We start from the raw sequence: 19,026 nt of genomic DNA, 5'->3' as shown, positions 1-19,026 counted from the left end.
AAATGCACGAGTATAAAATCTGTTTGAAAAACCTTATTTTCTCCTAAATGTTAAGTGTTAAACTTTGGTATACAGTTGGGACAGATAATTTCCAGCTGAACTGATTCTCTTGAGAAATATTTAAATATGGCATAGCATTGTGTTTCCAGTTTTGTGATCCCTACAGTGTTTTTAACATGAAGTAGACGAAACCTGCCAATGTTTTTGCAATAATTAATATATACACTGTTAGAAGGATTTTAAGCCATTATAGGTACTAAGTCAAAAGAGTTGCTGGTTGTTTGTGTTGTGATATTTAAGGTGAATTAGTAAGGGTATTATCCAGTCTAACTGATGAAAGCCTATGTAGCATGTCACAGTGATGATTTTAGGCAGTTTCTTTCTTTCCTCCCTTTCTCCCAGCTAACCCAATAGAGAATCTGATCTTCAGCTAATATTTGGCACTTCTTTTACAGTGGAGCCATCAACTTGTGCCAGTACAGGGTCTGTGCAGTGGAACAAGTACTTCCTTGGTCGAACTATCACCCTGCAACCTGGATCCCCATGCAACGATTTTAGAGGCTACTGTGATGTTTTCATGCGGTGCAGACTAGTAGATGCTGATGGTCCTCTAGCGAGGCTTAAAAAAGCAATTTTCAGTCCAGAGCTCTATGAAAACATAGCTGAATGGATTGTGGTAAGTATAGTTTTTATTTCTAAAGAAACCTTATCTTAAAATGATTTGATCATAATTTTACTTGGTTAGAGGTCACCAATGTTATTAGAAAATCACTTCTTTCCTGTTTATACTGAAATTATAGTTGACCCTTGAACAACATGGGTTTGAACTGCATGAGTCCACTGACAAGTGGCTATTTTTGTAGTAAATACTGTACTAGTACACAATCTGAAGCTGGTTAAATCTGCAGATAACGGAGGAACCATGGATATAAAGGAACTATGGATGTGATGGGCCAACTATGATTAACCTGTCTCCTTCAAGGGTCAACTGTACTTTATCTGAAGAATGAGTTTTAAAGTTCAAATAGCCCTGAGCTTTATTTTCTTCTAAAGCAGTCAGATACACACTTCACGTGTGTATCATTCATAGATTTGGTTGGTAGGTGATGGGAGTCATTCTGTTTTACTTTGCTCCCTGGTTCATGTCTTGGATGCGTTAACCTCATAGGATTAGAGTATTGTCGTAGAATTTCTTCAAGTTGATTTTGGAAAGCCCTGCTTGCTTTTTATACTTCTCCCTTGTCTCAATATGACAGATAGCCAGCTCTGGGTTCTACCTTGCTGAACAGGAGAGATGAAAAATTTTCTGAAGATTTTTTTCTGATGTTTCAGTATAATTTCTGGATCTTCGTCTTGTCCATAATAGGAAATGTTGAACAGGGAAAGATCAGATACAGAGCCTTTTGTAGATTTATTAATGACTGTGGATGTTTATTCAACTTAAATCTAGTGAACTATATTATTTTTAAACCACATTTTCCCCAATTGTATAAATGTTGAATTACCTGACATTTTTGAAAAAGATCACTCAGAATGACTATCTTAAGTCGTTTAAGTATTTCTAAGTGTTTACATTTAGGTAACAGTAGGAAATTTGGAAGTGATGTATTAGAGACTGTGCTGTGGCTGAACTGAATAAGTCTGCTTTGGAAATTGATTCCTCCCCCTTCCCAAATTATTTTTTACAGTTTTTAAAATGAGAATGGCTTAAAAGCACACACAACAATAGCCCTCTGTCTGGGTTGTCAGTCCTTTTGGGGACTATTGTAGTAAAACTCTACAATAAGACTTTTGGAATTATCTCTAGGATTATTGTATATCTGAAGTGTTTATTATATATAGGAAGAATAATACTTTGCATGTTAGAATATGCGATTTTTAGATGGGTAATGACTGAATAGTGGGAGGACTGTTGAAGTTGGATTTAGGAGACCTAGGTTTTAATCCAGATAATTGGGTCTCCACATTGTATGTGACTCATTTTTGTACCCCTGTGTTGAATGTATAGTGTATTCAGAAAGTATCTGTTAAACTAAAGATGCCTTCTGGCTCTGTGCTAAAGTGAACCGAGTACAGGCTTGGAATTACACAGGGATTGAGGTCACCAATCTCACATTTGACAATTCTGTGATTTCAAGTAACTTACATTTCTTGGCCCCCTTACTTATTTCCCTGTTTTCAAATCAAATCCAGTTTCTATTTTCTTTTTTTCTGATTATCTCTAATAAGAAAAAGTTGAGATCTGGTATACTTGTCTACAATGGGAAACAGTATGTTCAAAGGGAAAAAAATCTGATAATTGGAATCACAGGGTTATGTTCTGCTGAGTTTATGTTGTGCCATAAACTCAGGCATATTTTAGGTTTTCTAGATTGTAAATCATATCACCTAGAAATATTTTTTTTTCATTTTTCTCCATTGTATCTAATTTTGACTCACTTAGAATTTAAAAAACTCATTTATTCCTATTTTAAAATGTTTACTAGAAATGATCTTTTTGGTTAAAGTGTTTTGAAGACCTTTTTTTCATATTTTAGTTTTGAGGATTTTGTGAAATGCTTCTTGCAATGGATTTCAGCAATGTGAAGTCTTTTCTTATGCTGTGGAACTGATTAATTAGGCACTTTCAGGTTTATGCAAGTTTGCCTTAAGTAATTATAGAATAGCAATGTTGATATCCACATGCCACCCTTTTGAAGAGCATGGTCCATAATACCTGAGTACCATTAGGCTGTTGGTGCATTTGTGGGCATTAATCATATCAAACAGTAAGATAAACAACAGCCAGTTTCTTGTGAGTTATTTGTCATATTTGTGTTATTTGTAGAGTTCAGTTGCATGACAGAGTTTGTTTTGTTATATTAATAGCTGTGCTTAGGTCTTTCATTGTGTATAAGGTATGTCCATCCAGTTAGTAATGTAGGTAATTAGTTCACTCTGGTATAAGAAGCAATGATAGGAATGATGAGTTAGTTTCACTGACTTTCCTTTCCACTGATACCTGGTGGCTTTTTTGTCTCCTTTCCATGGTATCCTGTGGTGGTATTTTCCCTCTTGAAGGTAGAGTGGGAAGAACCTTAACAGTTTGTTTAATAGTTCAGAGTATGAATTACTGCCTGCTACTGGCACCAAAGAAATTTTGTTGAAAAGACTTTTTCTTTTCTAGGGAAAAGTTGTTCTTGACAGTAACGTTTAAATAAAGTAGGCTGAGTGCCTGCTGTGTGTCTGGCCAGGAGATGATGATAAACATCCTTCAGATTTATCAGAGAGTTTACCTCGTTCCTGAAAAGTTGGAGAAAAGTCACCAGGAAATCTGTTAAGATCCTGTATCACTGTCACTTTTTCTTTAAATAGGTGTATTGGTGATTCTTTCTTGTTTTCTTCCATAATTCACATTTTCTGCACCTTTTGTGTTAGATCTGACATAGAAAACCATCTTTAACCTTGATTTTTTAAGTTTTATTGGTGTGTTTCCCCCACACTTTAAGATAATTGCCTGTTGGTGGCTTTTTTCTTTTTAATTTGTTCAGATTTATCAGAAGTTTATCTTTTCATTATTATTTTTGACAAACATCAAATGTGTTTCTCATTTTTTAATTAATTTCTTCTTATTTTTCTGTAATTTTATGAACCTAAGTATTGTGTATGGTATTCTTTATGAAAGATTTAGAGCAGTGTTTCCATGTGTTTCACAAAACATTATGCACTTGGTTGTCAAATGAATCCAGAAAATATTGCATATTATGGTTCCCATCTTGGAGATTTGTGATAATATTGTGAGACATCCTACAATAAGAAATCTTTTAAACTTCCATTTTCCACACTTACCTGACTTTTATTCATGTTGTACATGAGAATCATCTAACAACATAGACCAGTTAAGTCAGAATCTCTTGGAACAGAGCCTAAGTGTTCGGGTCATTTCAGAGCTCCCAGCACTCAATTTTGATGAGTAGCTGGAATTGAGAACCAATCATTCATGTAGAGCAGGGGTTGGCAAACTATGGCTCATGAACAAAATTCAGCCCACTGCCGATTTTTATATGGCTCACAAGGTAAGAATGGTTTCACATTTTTAAGTAGTTGAAAAAAATGAGAATAATATTCCTTTGAAAATTACATGAAATTCATATTTCAGTGTCCATAAATAATGATTTATCAGAACATGGCCACACTGATTCAGTTACATATTGCTTATGGCAGCTTTTGTTTGTACTTAGAGACTGCGTGGCCTCACAAAGCCTAAAATATTTGTCTGGGCTTGATAGGAAATGTTTGCTAACCCTAATCTAGACTAATGGATGTCCAAGTGTAGTCCCCTGACCAGCAGCATCAGCATCACCTGGGAACTGGATAAAAATGCAAATATGATCAGGTCCCACCTGGACCCACTGAGTCAGTAGATGATGATGCATGCTAAAGTTTGGGAACCATTTTTACAGCCTCTGCAATATAATGTCTTCTTTTAAGAGACTTGTAACAGAAAATTTCTACTTTGTCATCCTGCTGTGTTGAAAGTGGAAGGTGGCTGTGGACCTTTAGAGTCCTTCATTGCCTGATAGAATAGGCCTCATGGACATTACTATTGAAACCTTAACAACAAAGATACATTGTTGTCACAGGGCTTATTTGGCATATGATGAGGAGTCAGTATGCATTTGCTTGATGAATAAATGTCATGATTTATATGGAACAGAAAAATTGTACATATTGTAATTTTAAGTTATAATATTTTCGGGTTTCACTCAGTGGTATTTTAACTGCTTGCCCAGGCTGAGTTTAAAGTAACAGGAGATCAATAGCCAGTTGCCTTGGCAGATTGGTGTGAGGAGTGGTGCATGGGGTTGAAGGATGAAAGAACATTTAGTCAGAGGCTGGACAATGGCATCTTCTGAAGGATAGAAGGGGAGCTTTCTGCCCCTGCAGGATGGCATAATCAGTATCATGACAAGGAACTGTGGGCCCCACATGGTCTTGTGACTCACAGGAAGTCTAGAGTGAGTTTGCTGTGAGTGATCATTGTTAACACTGGAAATTCACTGAGAGGATTCTGTGACTGACTTTTTCTAGATATCTTAAAAATCAGTTCAGATTATCTTATGTCTGAAGATACTTAATTGTTTGTCTTGCTCTTTCCCCCTCACAGTTTTTTGGATGAAGACTGTTTTTTTTATTATTATCCTAGAGGTCCTTTTTGTTTATTTAGATTATTAAATAAAAAATTATCCTAATTGGAATATAATAAATTAGACTGGTAAATTTTGACCTTTCATTTTGTCATTTTGACTCCATTTTTGTACTTTGTTTTCTTTTGGCCATATAAGTGGATATGTTGAACGTCATCTGTCTGTTTCTTTTGTAGGATTATTTTCTCAGACTTGATATAGTACTTTGTTAGCTTCTAAGCTTTTCTTTTTGTTTTTAACTTTTGGATGTCTTCTCTTTGTCTCTTTTAAGTTTCACTTAACACCTTTGTATCTATGAAAGACAAGAGCTTGACTCATAATTTACGCTCATTAAATGCTTATTGAATGAATGACAGTTCTCTTTTATTTTAAACTCCTAACAAGTGGACAAATCGTGATCCCTTTTTTGAGATGAAACACATATTTTGCATTTATTAGCCTCGTTTGTATTCTTTTCCCAGATTTTATAGTACCTATAAAATAGAAAACATGTAATTTAACATTTACTGCTTTCTGATAATTCTGTTTTAAAGGAAGCATTTAAAAAATTCCCTTTACCAGAGGTGGCTGTATTTATTAACATTCTCAAATGCACTATTGCTTTGTTTTTTTCTTGCTGTCTTCTATCCTTTGCAATATTCAGTTTCTGAAAAGCTACTGTTATTTTCATGAAAATATCTCAAGCCTTGGGCTTTTGAAATATGTAGTTACCTGGAAGATTTTAGAGGAAGACCAGGAACAATGCTAGAAGGGACTGCAAATACTCAGAGACCTAGGTACTGTATTTTCGCAAATGTCTTTAATCTCAGCTGGGACTTGGTCCTTTTGACCTTTTTTTCTGCAAAGTTATAACCAGTATTAAATTCAAGCTTCCTCTTTCTAGTCTGCTTGTCTTATTGCCATACCACTTGCATTTCTATGTAAGACTGTGTAGGTACTGAAAAACTGGTATCAGAAGAGGATTGAACCATAACTTTTTTGTTCTGTGTTATAAGAGCCTTTTACATTATTTGTATATGTGGGAAATCTAGATACAATAAATGAGCTGGTAGAAGTGTTCTGAAAAGTCAGTATTTGGAGTAATGATTAACGTGTTAATAACTAGTCCAGTGGATACTTTTTGGTAGAGTAGATACTGAGTTTATAGAATATAAATTCAAAAAGCTCTCAGTCCAGTTTGCGATAGAGAAGGTAAGCACATAGAAACATATTTTCAGTTCTGCATCATTTTCATAAGAAATAAGAGAACCTATTTGGGGAAGGTTTTTATATGGAGGTGATGCCAAAGCTAAGTTCTAAAGGGCTAATAGAAGTAGAGGGACAGGTAAATGTTTTATGAAGAGGGAGTATATTTTTCAGAAGCTGTATTTTTATAGAAAAATATAGTTTTAAAAAACAAGCAGAATTATATGTATGTTGGGCCGCAGTTCATTGTATGCACAGGTTTTGTTTTTTTCTGTCTCCCACTTATTTATCTTGGAGATCTTTGGTGGGAAGCTTTTGAAGAAAAGTTTTACATAGAGGAGTGATGTAATTCCATGTTTTAAGTAACTGTAACACTGGTGACCATGTGGAATGGTTTTCAGCAGCGAAGACTAGAAGGAAGGAAGTGTGTTAGAGAATATAATGAACACCAGGAATGGAAGTTGTGTCTCCTGAAACAGACCTAGCTCACCAGCCTGAAAATAGTAGGAAGATCCTTGCCTCTTTGGGCTTTGGATTGGATCACATTTAGAAGTGATACTGCCTTTCCAGAGGATGTTTGGAAATATACAGTAGTTGTCAGAGCAGCTGAGGGACTCTGATGGCATTTGATAGATGAGAGCCATGTATGCTAGACTCCCTGCATTGCTCAAAATGGTCCTTCCCACAGTGCCCGCATGTCTACACTAAGAAGCACTCATCTGCATGCTGGCCACGGGCATGCTCAGTTAAAATGCAGTTGCCTGGGCCCTACACGAGCACACTGAATTGTAAGTAATGTTTTCCTGGAACACAACCACACTCACCTGTTTGTTTCTTATCTATGATTGATTTTGTACTACAGTGGCTGATATGAATAGTTTTGACCAAATCATATGGCCCACAAAGCCTAAGTATTTATTGTTTGGCCCTTTATAGAAAAAGTTTGCTGACCCTTGGTAGAGACAGGTAGTTCCCAGTCTTGGCTATGTAATGGAATCATGTGGCCAGCTTTAACAAAATTGCTGATGTCAGGATCTACCCCCACCCTATCAGAATCTGAGATTTAGTCCGGGTAACTGAGTTTTAAAAGCTTTCCAGGTAATTGTAATGGGTAGCCAAGGTTGTGGATCTCTGTTACAGAGCAGGAAGAGTGCTTATAGCAGTACAAGCTGGTGATGTTGGTTCCTGATGTTTTTTACTAGGTCAGCGTGCCAGAGTTGCAAACAGGAAAGGTCGAAGAATGTCTTACTGCATTAAATGCCACATTTCAAAAGCCTCTGGATGCTTGGAATAGGACAAAACTATGTGTATAGTTCTGCATGTGACAGTAGGCAGAAATGAAAAGAGGAATGAGCCTGCGCTCGAGTTGAAAGACTAACAACAGGACTTAAACCCTACCTTTTGATAAATAGCAGGTCCGTTATTTGAGGATGAATAAAACAGGAAGAAAAACTGGATCCAATGGGAGATTTATCTAACAAGGGAAAGGGTATATTATCCTAAAGACTCACAGGGAGGAGCAGTCCTCTGAAAATTATTTTCTATAGAAACCAAAAGAAAAATTTAGGAAACTATGTGGCACTCTCAGGAGGATATAAAAAATGGCTTCTGAAAAGTAGATTGTAAACTCTGGTTCCCAAGCCACATTCGACCCAGCACATGTGTCTTGTATGGTCTGCCTGTTGTTTTTAGAAATTTTGAATGAGTTGTCAGCATTTAAAAACAGTGTTCATATAAAAATTCAGATTTGTAGCATCTCTTGAAAGATCAAATCTCTCAGCAGCAAGGCTGAATCGCATCACCCCTTACTCTCTCCTTTTTTGAACACTTCATTCCTAAAGGCAATTAGGTGACACCAAGCAGGCAAGGCATACCTGCCTGGCGAGGGGAGCTCTCTTGGCACAGGGCAGGGTGCCCTGTGTGCCCTGTGGAGGGGTGGCTGGCTTGGAATGTCAGAGTATCAGTATTGAGAGGAATTGTCTGCTTACGAAGGGCAGTTCTAAGAGAAACGGGGGCTCCTTGGAGAAATGGCTGATTCCAGGGCTGGGACAGGGAAAGAACAAGATGGATCTGGAACTCCTCATGCCAGCTTCAGTGCTCAGAGAATGGTGAGGACAGGCCCAAAAGATATAATAATGACAGTAATGGATTATAACCCATTCAAGAAAATAGGAAACTGAGAGAGAATGAACAAATGAATAAATTGTAAGTTTTATAAGGGATAGAATATTTACATGGTTCTAAATTATGTCTGTATGAAATACTCATTGACTGCAAAAGAGAAGAGTATCTTTTTGGTAAAGGTTGGCAGTTTACACCTTGATGAAGTGGTCAAGTAAACCATCTTCAGTAATGAGATCAAAGTCGTGTGTCTCATGATCAGATGCAATGACAATAAAGCATCATTTCTGAGATACTCTAACTAAAGATGACTCTAATAATGGAGAAACATCTGAGAAACCCAAATTGAGGGACATTCCAATGCAAAATAACTGATCTGTAATCCTCAAAAGTGTCCAAGTTATATAAGCTGGAAAGACTGTGGATTATTTCCAGATTGCAGGAGACTAAAGAAACACAACTGCTAAAGGCAACATGGGTCTGAATTGGATGGTATTGGGACAAATGGCAAAACTTGAATGAGTCAGTCTGAGGATTTAATGGTACTAATTTAGCAATACCAGTTTCCTGATTTTGATGATTATATTGTGATTATCTAGGAAAAACACCCATAGATTGTAGGAACTATATGTCGAATTGTTCAAGTGTAATAGGACATCATGGAAGCAGCTTACTCTTAGATGGTTCTAGATTTTAAAAACTTCTTTGTATTGTACTTGGAACTTTTCTGTAAGTTTGGGGTGTCTTTCAAAATTAAACAAATTTATATGTCTGTGTAAATTTATACACATGGCTTTACACACATGGGGAAAGTGGGGTGTTCTGCCACAGCATTCATTTTTCTTTTAGCTTTTATTTCCAGAAGTAGTAGCCTGTTTGTTGTAAGGCCCTAGATCATAGAAACTCTTCTTAAATGTGAGTTTTATTGGCAAAATTAGCAATAACTATGTATGCATTTTAATAATAGAAGGTTCATAGTTTTCTAATTGTTACTATTTTGTATGGTGTTTATTATATGCTATCTTAAGACAAACCTTGAATATTTTGAGTTGCAAAATAGATTTAGGATTTATTATGAATGGCAGCACAATTTTTCTATAAATTATGCCAGTAATTTTTGAAGTTTTTTTGTTTGGCTAATTGATCTAATATGATATAAGTTGGAAGTGAAATTTTAGTACCTTCTCAGAGATAAACTTTGCCTGCTTCTGGCATATGTATATCCTTCCACTTTTCGTGTTAAAGAAGGCAGTTAACCTTTAAATAAATGAATATATATGTAATAGGTATTATATATATATATAAAATGAAAACTAAGATAGATTGTATAAAAATAATTTAATAATGGTAGTCTGAGACTAGAGTTCCTAATGAAATAGAGAAACAGGAAAGAGGGGCCTCAAACAAGGTAGAATTTCAGTCTTAGCTTTGATGATTAGAAAAATTTATAGGTTAAAGAATATTTTTAAAATCTAGTAGAATTTAAAGCAAGCTATATATCTTCTAAGTCACTAGAGAGTAACTGAAATGAAAATAAGATTGAGTGGTTTCCTCTAGGAAGTGAAATTATAGGTGATTTTTCTTTCCTCCTTTGTACTTTTTTATATTTAAAGAAATTTATATATATGTGCTTTTATGTGATAGCTATCAACTCCCAATGAACAAATGTTTAAAAATTAAAATGTAATATATAGTACAAAATATTCTAAAATATTTTATAGGTTTTTCATTGGAAAAATCTTTTTATTTCTAGGCTTATTGGTGGGCAGTATTACTTATGGGAATTGCCCTGATCATGTTAATGGCTGGTTTTATTAAGATATGCAGTGTACACACTCCAAGTAGTAATCCAAAGTTGCCTCCTCCTAAACCTCTTCCAGGTAAGACAATTTGAGCAAGGTATATATTTTTATTACTCAGAACCATTCAGCAAGTAGGACTGAATTTTAAAGGAGTCTTTAGTAGTTGATTTGTAGCACTTTCTCCTTGAGAATGGGATTACTAGGTGGATTATTTAGTTGATTTTTAAGTGTTCCCCCCCCCCCCAATCAATGTAGTCTAGCTTATGGCTGCTGATTTAATGGTAATATATCCTTTTTTTAAAAAAAAATAGTAAAATCTTCCCTTTTTGGTTTTATTATGATAGACCACTTTTAAAGGATTGGTCTTTCTAATAGCTATGCTTCAGTTATGGGTTTTGTGTTCATGCTCCTGAAATATATTCTGATCAGTTTATTCACATAAACTTATTTTCCTTAGGGAAAGATATAGATTTCTCTTGTAGGGGCATACAGATTCCAGTCTGTGGGAGAGTCTTAGGGTAGAGGCTTCAGCTACCAAACAACTGTAGTCATTCTCCATCTCTGAAAACAACTCCTAAGGTTTTGTCTCCATCCTTTAGCGCTCAGGGAGCCAAGGCTGGGAGGAGATGAGAGATGGGAAAGACCTTTATATGAGAGACCCTGGAGAAGGGAAAGGCTACCCACTCCAGTATTCTGGCCTGGAGAATTCCATGGACTGTATAGTCCATGGGTTCGCAAAGAGTTGAACATGACTGAGTGACTTTTCATTTCATGGATTTGGAGAAGGATAAGAAATCCATTTACCAGATTATTTAGGCCCTGCCTATTTCTCCCTCCTCCTCCCCAGGCTGGGTGTCCCTTCCATCCTTTCTTCAGGACCCTTGGACTCTGTTCTTGCATGTTCAAGGGTGGGCACCATCCCAGGATTCCTTCTCCTGCCTCCCACTCACTTCGCCTCTTGAAGCCTCTTGCCTCAGGCCAAATCCACTGCCCTACATAAAATTGTTTAAAACTAGGGCTTTCTTATAATTTTCCCTCCGTTCTCCTGTATTTCCTTATCTAGTCATTCTTGGACAGTATCTTGGAGGGAAGCAAAGGAAATTTGATTTCGATGTCATTGCTTTTCAAATTACTGCCTTAGCAGTCAGGAATTTTTGTCAGTTTCTTAGGGATTTCCAAGGGCCACATGACACTTTTTAACTACACTACCAGTTCATTTTATTGAATGAGACTACATTATTCTCATTCAATGAAAATTCTTACTTAATTTCATTTTAAGAAAATGCCAGCTCTTAACTGCTATTTATTGAACCCTCACAAAAGATGTTGAGCACTTTCACATGAATTATCACAACAGACTATATGAGTTAGTTAATTGTCTCTGTTTTACAGACTAATCATCTGAGCTTCAGAGAGGTTAAGTCATTTGCTCAAAGATACCCAGCAGTTTCTTCCTCTTGGAGTCTGTCCTCAGAATCCATATCAATCTGATAGTTGTAGCTTTTTAGCAGTTGTACTGTGGCTAGTCTCAGTTAAGATATATTGTAGATATAAAATGCCTACCAAACTCTGGCTTCCCTGGTGGCTCAGACGGTTAAGTGTCAAACTCTGAAGAATTAGTATTTTTAAGATGAAATATTTTATTAATAATTATTAATATTTTGGCTATATTGGGTTAATAAAATAAAAATATTATTGAAATTATTTTACCTGTCTCTGTTTTATTTTTTACATTATGGCTACCAGAACCTCTTTTTTTTTATTGAAATGGCAACTTTGTCTTTAAAAAATTGAAAAGGTCATGATAAACCTCTTTTGCTTTTGTTTGTGACCCACAGGCACTTTAAAGAGGAGAAGACCTCCACAGCCCATTCAACAGCCCCAGCGTCAGAGGCCCCGGGAGAGTTATCAGATGGGACACATGAGACGTTAACTCAGCTTTTGCCTTGGTTCTTCCTAGTGCCTACAATGGGAAAACTTCACTCCAAAGAGAAACCTATTAAATCATCATCCCCAAATGAAACCCTCACAAATAACAGTAGAAGAAAAAAAATGGCAAGAGATCATGTCCTCAGATCAGGTGGAATTACTTAAATTTTAAAGCCTGAAAATTCCAATTTGGGGGTGGGATGTGAAAAAAAAAGGAACCCCATTTTCTTATAGACAGATATTTTTAACCTAATGGCACAAAGTCTTAGAATATTATTACGTGCCCCGTGTTCCCTGTTCTTCGTTGCTGCATTTTCTTCACTTGCAGGCAAACTTGGCTCTCGATAAACTTTTATCACAAATTTAAATATATATATATTTTTTTCAACTGCCAATCAAGGCTAGGAGGCTCGACCACCTCAACATTGGAGACATCACTTGCCAATGTACATACCTTGTTATATGCAGACATGTTATTTCTTACGTACACTGTACTTCTGTGTGCAATTGTAAACAGAAATTGCAATATGGATGTTTCTTTGTATTATAAAATTTTTTCCGCTCTTAATGAAAAATTACTGTTAATTGACATACTCAGGATAACAGAGAATGGTGGTATTCAGTGGTCCAGGATTCTGTCATGCTTTACATGGGCAGTTATGAGAAGAGAATCAGTTTACCTTTTCCTCATGATGGAGTTGGTTCTGATATTCATTTTGTTTTATCAAACGGCTGCTAAGAGCGCAGGATTGACGACACTGAAGAACACAGTTACGTGTTGTGAAAACTGGACATACGCAGCATACTACTACTTCAGACCTAGTTCTTTATGTAAATGTCTGATTTCTGCTTACTTATTTTAAACTTTCTAATTCAATTCCATTTTTGAATTGATAGGTGAAATTTTTATTCATGTTGGTAGCAGTTAGGTCAGTGAAATGATTCTTTTTATTTGCAGCCTCTTATTTGTATGTTAATTATGTTTCGGGTTTTGTCTGATATGGAAAAGAAAAGCTGTGTCTGTTTTATCAAGATATTTGGACAGAGTTTTCAGCATATCATCGTGATCATCAGTAACCACTAAAGAGGAGTGATTTGCTCAACTAGTAGTTAAAATTGTAGATAGGCCTTCCGACACTTTTTTCCCTAAGATATTTTATCAGCAGTGAAGGTGAAACAGCACAATGTCCCATTCCAAATTTATTTTTTAAACAGTTGTAAATAATTGGCTTTTTAAAGAAAGAAGTCAAAAGCATTTAATGTATTAACAGGCTTATTGCTATGCAGGAATGGAAGGGGGCATTACAAAAAAAAAAAACTTTAAGCTTGTGACATATTTATTGCTTCTGTTTTCCAACTACATCATGTTAAATTAGAAGTAAACAGCTATGATTTTCCTGGCTTCACATAGGAGGCAAATTTAGGCAAAGTTGAAACGATTTGTGTTTGGCTTTTTTTTTTTTCCTTTTTTTCTTAAGAGTATAAGGTTTACACAATCATTCTCATAATGTGACGCAAGCCAGCAAGGCCAAAAATGCTAGAGAAAATAATGGGATCTCTTCCTTGTAAACTTGTACAGTATGTGGTGACTTTTTTCAAAATACAGCTTTTTGTACATGATTTAGAGACAAATTTTGTACATGAAACCCCAGATAGACTATAAATAATTCTAAACAAACAAGTAGGTAGATATGTATGTAATTGCTTTTAAATCATTTAAATGCCTTTGTTTTTGGACTGTGCAAAGGTTGGAAGTGGGTTTGCATTTCTAAAATGGTGACTTTTACTCCGCCAGAGTTCTTAGTAACTTCTTGAGTGTGCTAGACTTTGAACATGTACATTTTTTGCTTGAAATGTTATCCTGTGGTAGGGTTTTGGCAGGTATACAACTGCCCTATTTTATTTTGAGTCTAAGTTAAATGTTTTCTGAAAAGAGATACATGCACTGAACTCTTTCCACTCCAAATCAAGATGTGGTAAAACAAAAGGATCAAGACAAGTGAGATCTAATACTACTGTCAGTTTAATGTCCACTGTGTTTTATACAGTATCTTTTTGTTCACTTTGGAAATTTTTACTAAAAAATTGCAAAAAATAAAGTATTGTGCAAAGATGTAAGGTTTTTTGAAACTTGAAATGCATTAATAAATAGACTTGATGAAACAACTTGAAGGTTTCATACTCTTTGAACTTTGAGAACTATCAAAAGAAGTGTCCCGGAAGGCAGCCTTTCCTTACTAAATGAAAGCGATGGTTAAGCAGAAAGGGAATTGCCTCTTCCCACACAAGTATAGATATCTTTATTCTTAGTTAGGACTTCATGTAAAAATTTTTGTGATTAGATCTCTCTCTTTCTATACACAGTGAACATTTGAAAAACATTTAACTCATCTCAACTGCTTTGCATTATTTCTAATCAGTATTCAGAGTGCTTAAACGTGTCTTAGTGGAAGAGCTGAGTCACTTTGGAAACTGTGGTCTTACATATTTTTTCCAAAGTTTTGAATGCTAAGTACTTCATTTATTTTAAATGTTGAGTTTGATGTTAAGTGTATTTTAAAAATTTGAGCCATGTTTTTCTGCTTTGTCAAATTCATAGCACGTAAGAAGACTTGACATTTCAGCCTTACCTAGAAAAAGAATTGTAAGCCCAGAATAGTGCCCTGCACAGAATAATATACCCCAAACCCAAGTTATTTTTTTAATATATTGAGGCCAGTTTAAATAAGTAGTATTTGTTAAGTCAGTAAAAACATGCAATACTTTTTACTTTAATTCAGAAACCTCAAAATACGTATTATGTTTAATTATGTTTATTAAACTATCAATATTAACTTGGATGATTACAAGTTTACTGTTTATACTTACAACTGCATATTTAAGTTATTTAGATTAACTCAGCAATAGAATAAATTATTACACTTTCTGGACTGGTGTCCTTTATAGTGTCAGAAAATATACAGTTTGGGGAAGGCCTTCTTTATGGGAAAGGCAGCGTTATCTGATCAGTCTTATTTTCTGAGGTGTTTTCAGCAGTTTGTGCTTTGGGTGCTTTGTTTTTGTTATATTCACAGACTAGTGAAAACTGAAGATTTCTCCAAACTGAGCAAACCACTCTCAAGTTTTTATATCTGTCCCTGTGATCTATACATTTTAAGACCTAAGGATTATTATTTCCCCAAAGATGGGATTAGTGTCCATGGCAGCTGTGCAATTATGGGTTTTTGTTCTTAGGAAGGGTTTTAATTTCCTAAGTATTTCTAATCAAAAGTATAAGAGGGTCAATTTAGTAAGTCCATTATAAAACTGGACAGCCCATCTTCAGGGGTTTAGGAAATGATGTTCCTTATCCAAATTTAAAGAGTCAAGGTCTCCCAAAACTAGAGAGCAAGTTGGATTTAGCTTTAAAGCAGCTGCCAGGGACAGTTATTCCTCAGAGAAGTCACTAAAGTTACAAGAAATTGTAGTTTCCTGAAAAGCACTTCTGACTTCTAAGGAGCAGAAAGGGTAATGAGTTTGCCTGACAGAACTCAGCTTCAGTTTAAGCATTTCTGGTTTTATGTTCTCATTTAAAAACAACTTCCATTCAAATCTTTTTCTGTTTATTACCAGTTAAGTTTTTCCACTCTCATTTCTGTATACAAACCTTTATATTTAGGATACAAGTGAACCCTTGTATTCTGCACTACTGTATTATTTGTGTATGTTAAATGCAATCATGTATGCACTATTTTCAGTAGAAATTTATGTTTTATAATTGATAAGTTTTTCAGAGTATTTGATCTCTCCTATGAAAAACAGTGCAATGCTAGGTAAAAATGGAGGGTAGAGCAAAATAATTATCAGCCTCTGTATTGTCCTAAAATTTCTGCTAAAATCACAGATTGGGGGAAGAAAAGACCATATCCAACAAGGATAAGGAATACTGAAGATAACAAGAACAGCATTTTGGAGACTTTCTGGAAAGCATTTGGAGAAGTAGTGTCTGACTTGGCAGACCCTGGGAAGCGAAATCCTAAACCAGCATTGGAAACATGAGAATAGCCCAGTTTCTATTGTTAACATTTTGGGATATAGTCTTCAACACTTTTCTATTTTCTTATTTAACAATAAGAAATAGCTGTCTTATTTAACAATATATTGATATTGTATCTACATAATTTTAATGACTGTAAATGTTTCATTCTATGGATGTATTGTACATTTTAAAAAACCTATTGTTTGGACATTGAGATTTTTAGATTGTTCATTATTTTAAGTAATCCTTTAAGGAAAATTCTAAGCCAAATAATGAAATAAATTCCTAAAAGTGGAATTAAAAGTGAGTTAAAGACTTTCTAAAGGTTGTTGATAAAAATTATGATGCTGTCTTCCAGATAATATGTACCAAGTTATACTTCTTCCATTAACATATATTAGCATATTATATAGATAATTTATTAAAATCTGAGAGCCCTCTGGTTAAAAATTCACATGCATGTAGCCATGTGGACTTATTAGAAACAATAGTGGAAGACTCCTGCTTAGTTGACTTTGCTAGCTTTGGACAAAACCCAAATGAAAGTCAAAAGTAATGCCCTGATGTGGTCTCTAAATATCACTTTCTTCAAAGAAACAGGACTTCCTTGGATAACTGGCTAATGCCAGGTTATAGGGAAATAAATGTGTATGTAGAGTTGAGAAAAAGCACTGTCATACCAGAAAGCAAGCAAGCTACTAGAGGTCTATCAGAAAAGATTCAGGAAGCATCTTGAAATTTTCATTGGCCAAAACTGTTTTACTTATGAATTAATAATGATAGTTTACAAAACTATAGTTACCTTTGAAACTTAACTATTCCAGCTAATAAAGAGGAGTGATACAATATCACCATTTTTATCCCACAATTATTAAGGGACCCAGACAATGATCAGTAGTGATCACTAACCTCACAAAAGAGCGGTCAAATAATTTGTGCCTCCTAATGGAAACACACATACCACTTATGAAGCAGTCCAGCCAAAAGTCAGATCTGATCTTGATCAAGCGTTTGGATCTAACCACCTCTTTACTAGAAATGATACCCATGGCTCAGCAGGTAAAGAATCCACCTGCAGTGCAGGAGGCATAGGAGACTCGGGTTCGATCCCTGGATTGGGAAGATTCTCTGGAGGAGGGCATGGCAACCCACTCCAGTATTCTCGCCTGAAGAATCCCATGGACAGAGGAGCCTGGCAGCTGTAGTCCACAGGGTCACAGAGACATGACTGAAGGGACTTAGCATGCATGCATGCAAAGGAACATGTCAAATGATACCGCAAAAGATTTAATCAGCAAAATCCAGACTGGAAAACTATAGGACAAATGACCCTGATTCTTCAACAATTGAATTCCAGGGAAAAAAAGATGGATTAAGAGAAAGTTAAGATATTATACCTGCCAGATAGTGTATCTGCCAGCACAATTTGTGGACTTATTTGGATCCTGATTGAAATAACGAAAAATAACACCATTGGGAAAATAGGAAAACTTAACTGGATATTTGATGATTTTAAGGATTTCTGCAGTTATTTTTTAGGTTTGAAAATGGTTTCATGGTTACATTTTTTAAAGGAGCCCTTTTAGAGATGTATATTGAATACCTAAAAGTGATGATACAATGTTTGCTTAAAAAAAGTTGTGAGCTGCAGTTGGGTGATATCTGGGAGTAAAGTTGAAAACAATTTTGACTGTGAGTTGATAATTGTTGAACCTGGGTGATGGCTGCTTGGGGATTCATTATAGTGTCTTCTCTACCTGTGTTCCTATTCAAAACTTTCTATAAAAATTAAAAATTTTAATGTGGATTAAATTCTTATAGCAGCTCATTCATTACTGTTTTTATTTTAGCAACAATTCATGACAATGACCTATATTCATAACGATTTTTTAAATAATGATTTTAGTGGAATTAAACTTGAACCAGTCAAGCAAGCATAATTAATTATATTCTGCTCCAGTTATGATGAATGATTAATTGATTTCAACTGCTAGGGTGAGTGCTTGAAGCTATCAGTCACTCAGTAATCATAGCAAGCAGGCCATTAGATCCCTCCTTGCTCACTAGATTTTGAGGGGCTTAATAGCTATTTAAGGAAAATATTTTATATTAAAACATGTTAGGGAGTATGATCAGATTATCCACATTTAACCTGTGTGTCCCATATTAGAATGTGTTAAGTAGCTCAGTACAGTAAGCTGCATTCTACTCTTTCTCCTTAAAATGATAATCATCCCTGGAGGTGGAAATGTATCTTTAAAAAGCTATCTTGAAATTGTTTTCTGTGTAAAGAAATTAGAATAATTTGATCTAGTGTAAGTTGTCTTCCTATAAAATGTGTTTCTATTGTATGTGTTTCAGACATGATTTTGAAAAGTGAAACCTATTTGGTAATACCGAACTAATTAAGCAGTTTTATTCTTCATTCTCATGTATATTTTATTCTTCCCCCTCCCCTCGCCTTTTAGACAGTTTGTATTTCTAAACCTCAAAAGGCCTGCTTTTATAAAGTGTCAATGTTATGATTAACTTTTCATTATTTTGGATTTGTGATCGTAGTTTTTATTTTTTGCAGTCCCTATTAGTAGCAACTCTGATTAACTGAATTGACCTATTATCCATTTTTTCTTCTTCTCCCTTGAAACCTTATCAGAACATGTTTGGAATTTTTTGGCTTATGTGGTCTGCATGTGCTGATTTGTGTGGACTGGTTGCCTCGGTTAGTCACTGGGTGGATGGATCTGTGTTAAGCTCTTGGTTGCTCCAGCACCACTGCTGGATGATA

At 35.3% G+C, this 19,026-nt stretch overlaps 1 protein-coding gene across 1 annotated transcript in view; it reads left to right on the top strand.

Annotated features, from left to right (window-relative positions):
* ADAM10 (ADAM metallopeptidase domain 10) overlaps nucleotides 1-14,391 on the top strand; it is a 136,778-nt gene extending 122,387 nt beyond the window's left edge. The window contains exons 14-16 of the mRNA XM_018054271.1: nucleotides 456-676; nucleotides 10,246-10,372; nucleotides 12,133-14,391. Of these exons, the coding sequence (XP_017909760.1) occupies nucleotides 456-676; nucleotides 10,246-10,372; nucleotides 12,133-12,227 (443 nt within the window). The 3' untranslated portion in view covers nucleotides 12,228-14,391. The remainder of the gene's footprint in view (nucleotides 1-455; nucleotides 677-10,245; nucleotides 10,373-12,132) is intronic.

The sequence above is a fragment of the Capra hircus genome, chromosome 10, assembly GCF_001704415.2.
Source record: "Capra hircus breed San Clemente chromosome 10, ASM170441v1, whole genome shotgun sequence".
NCBI lineage: Eukaryota > Metazoa > Chordata > Mammalia > Artiodactyla > Bovidae > Capra > Capra hircus.
The sequence above is the reverse complement of the archived record's forward strand: the minus strand, read 5'-3'. Positions and strand labels throughout refer to the sequence as shown.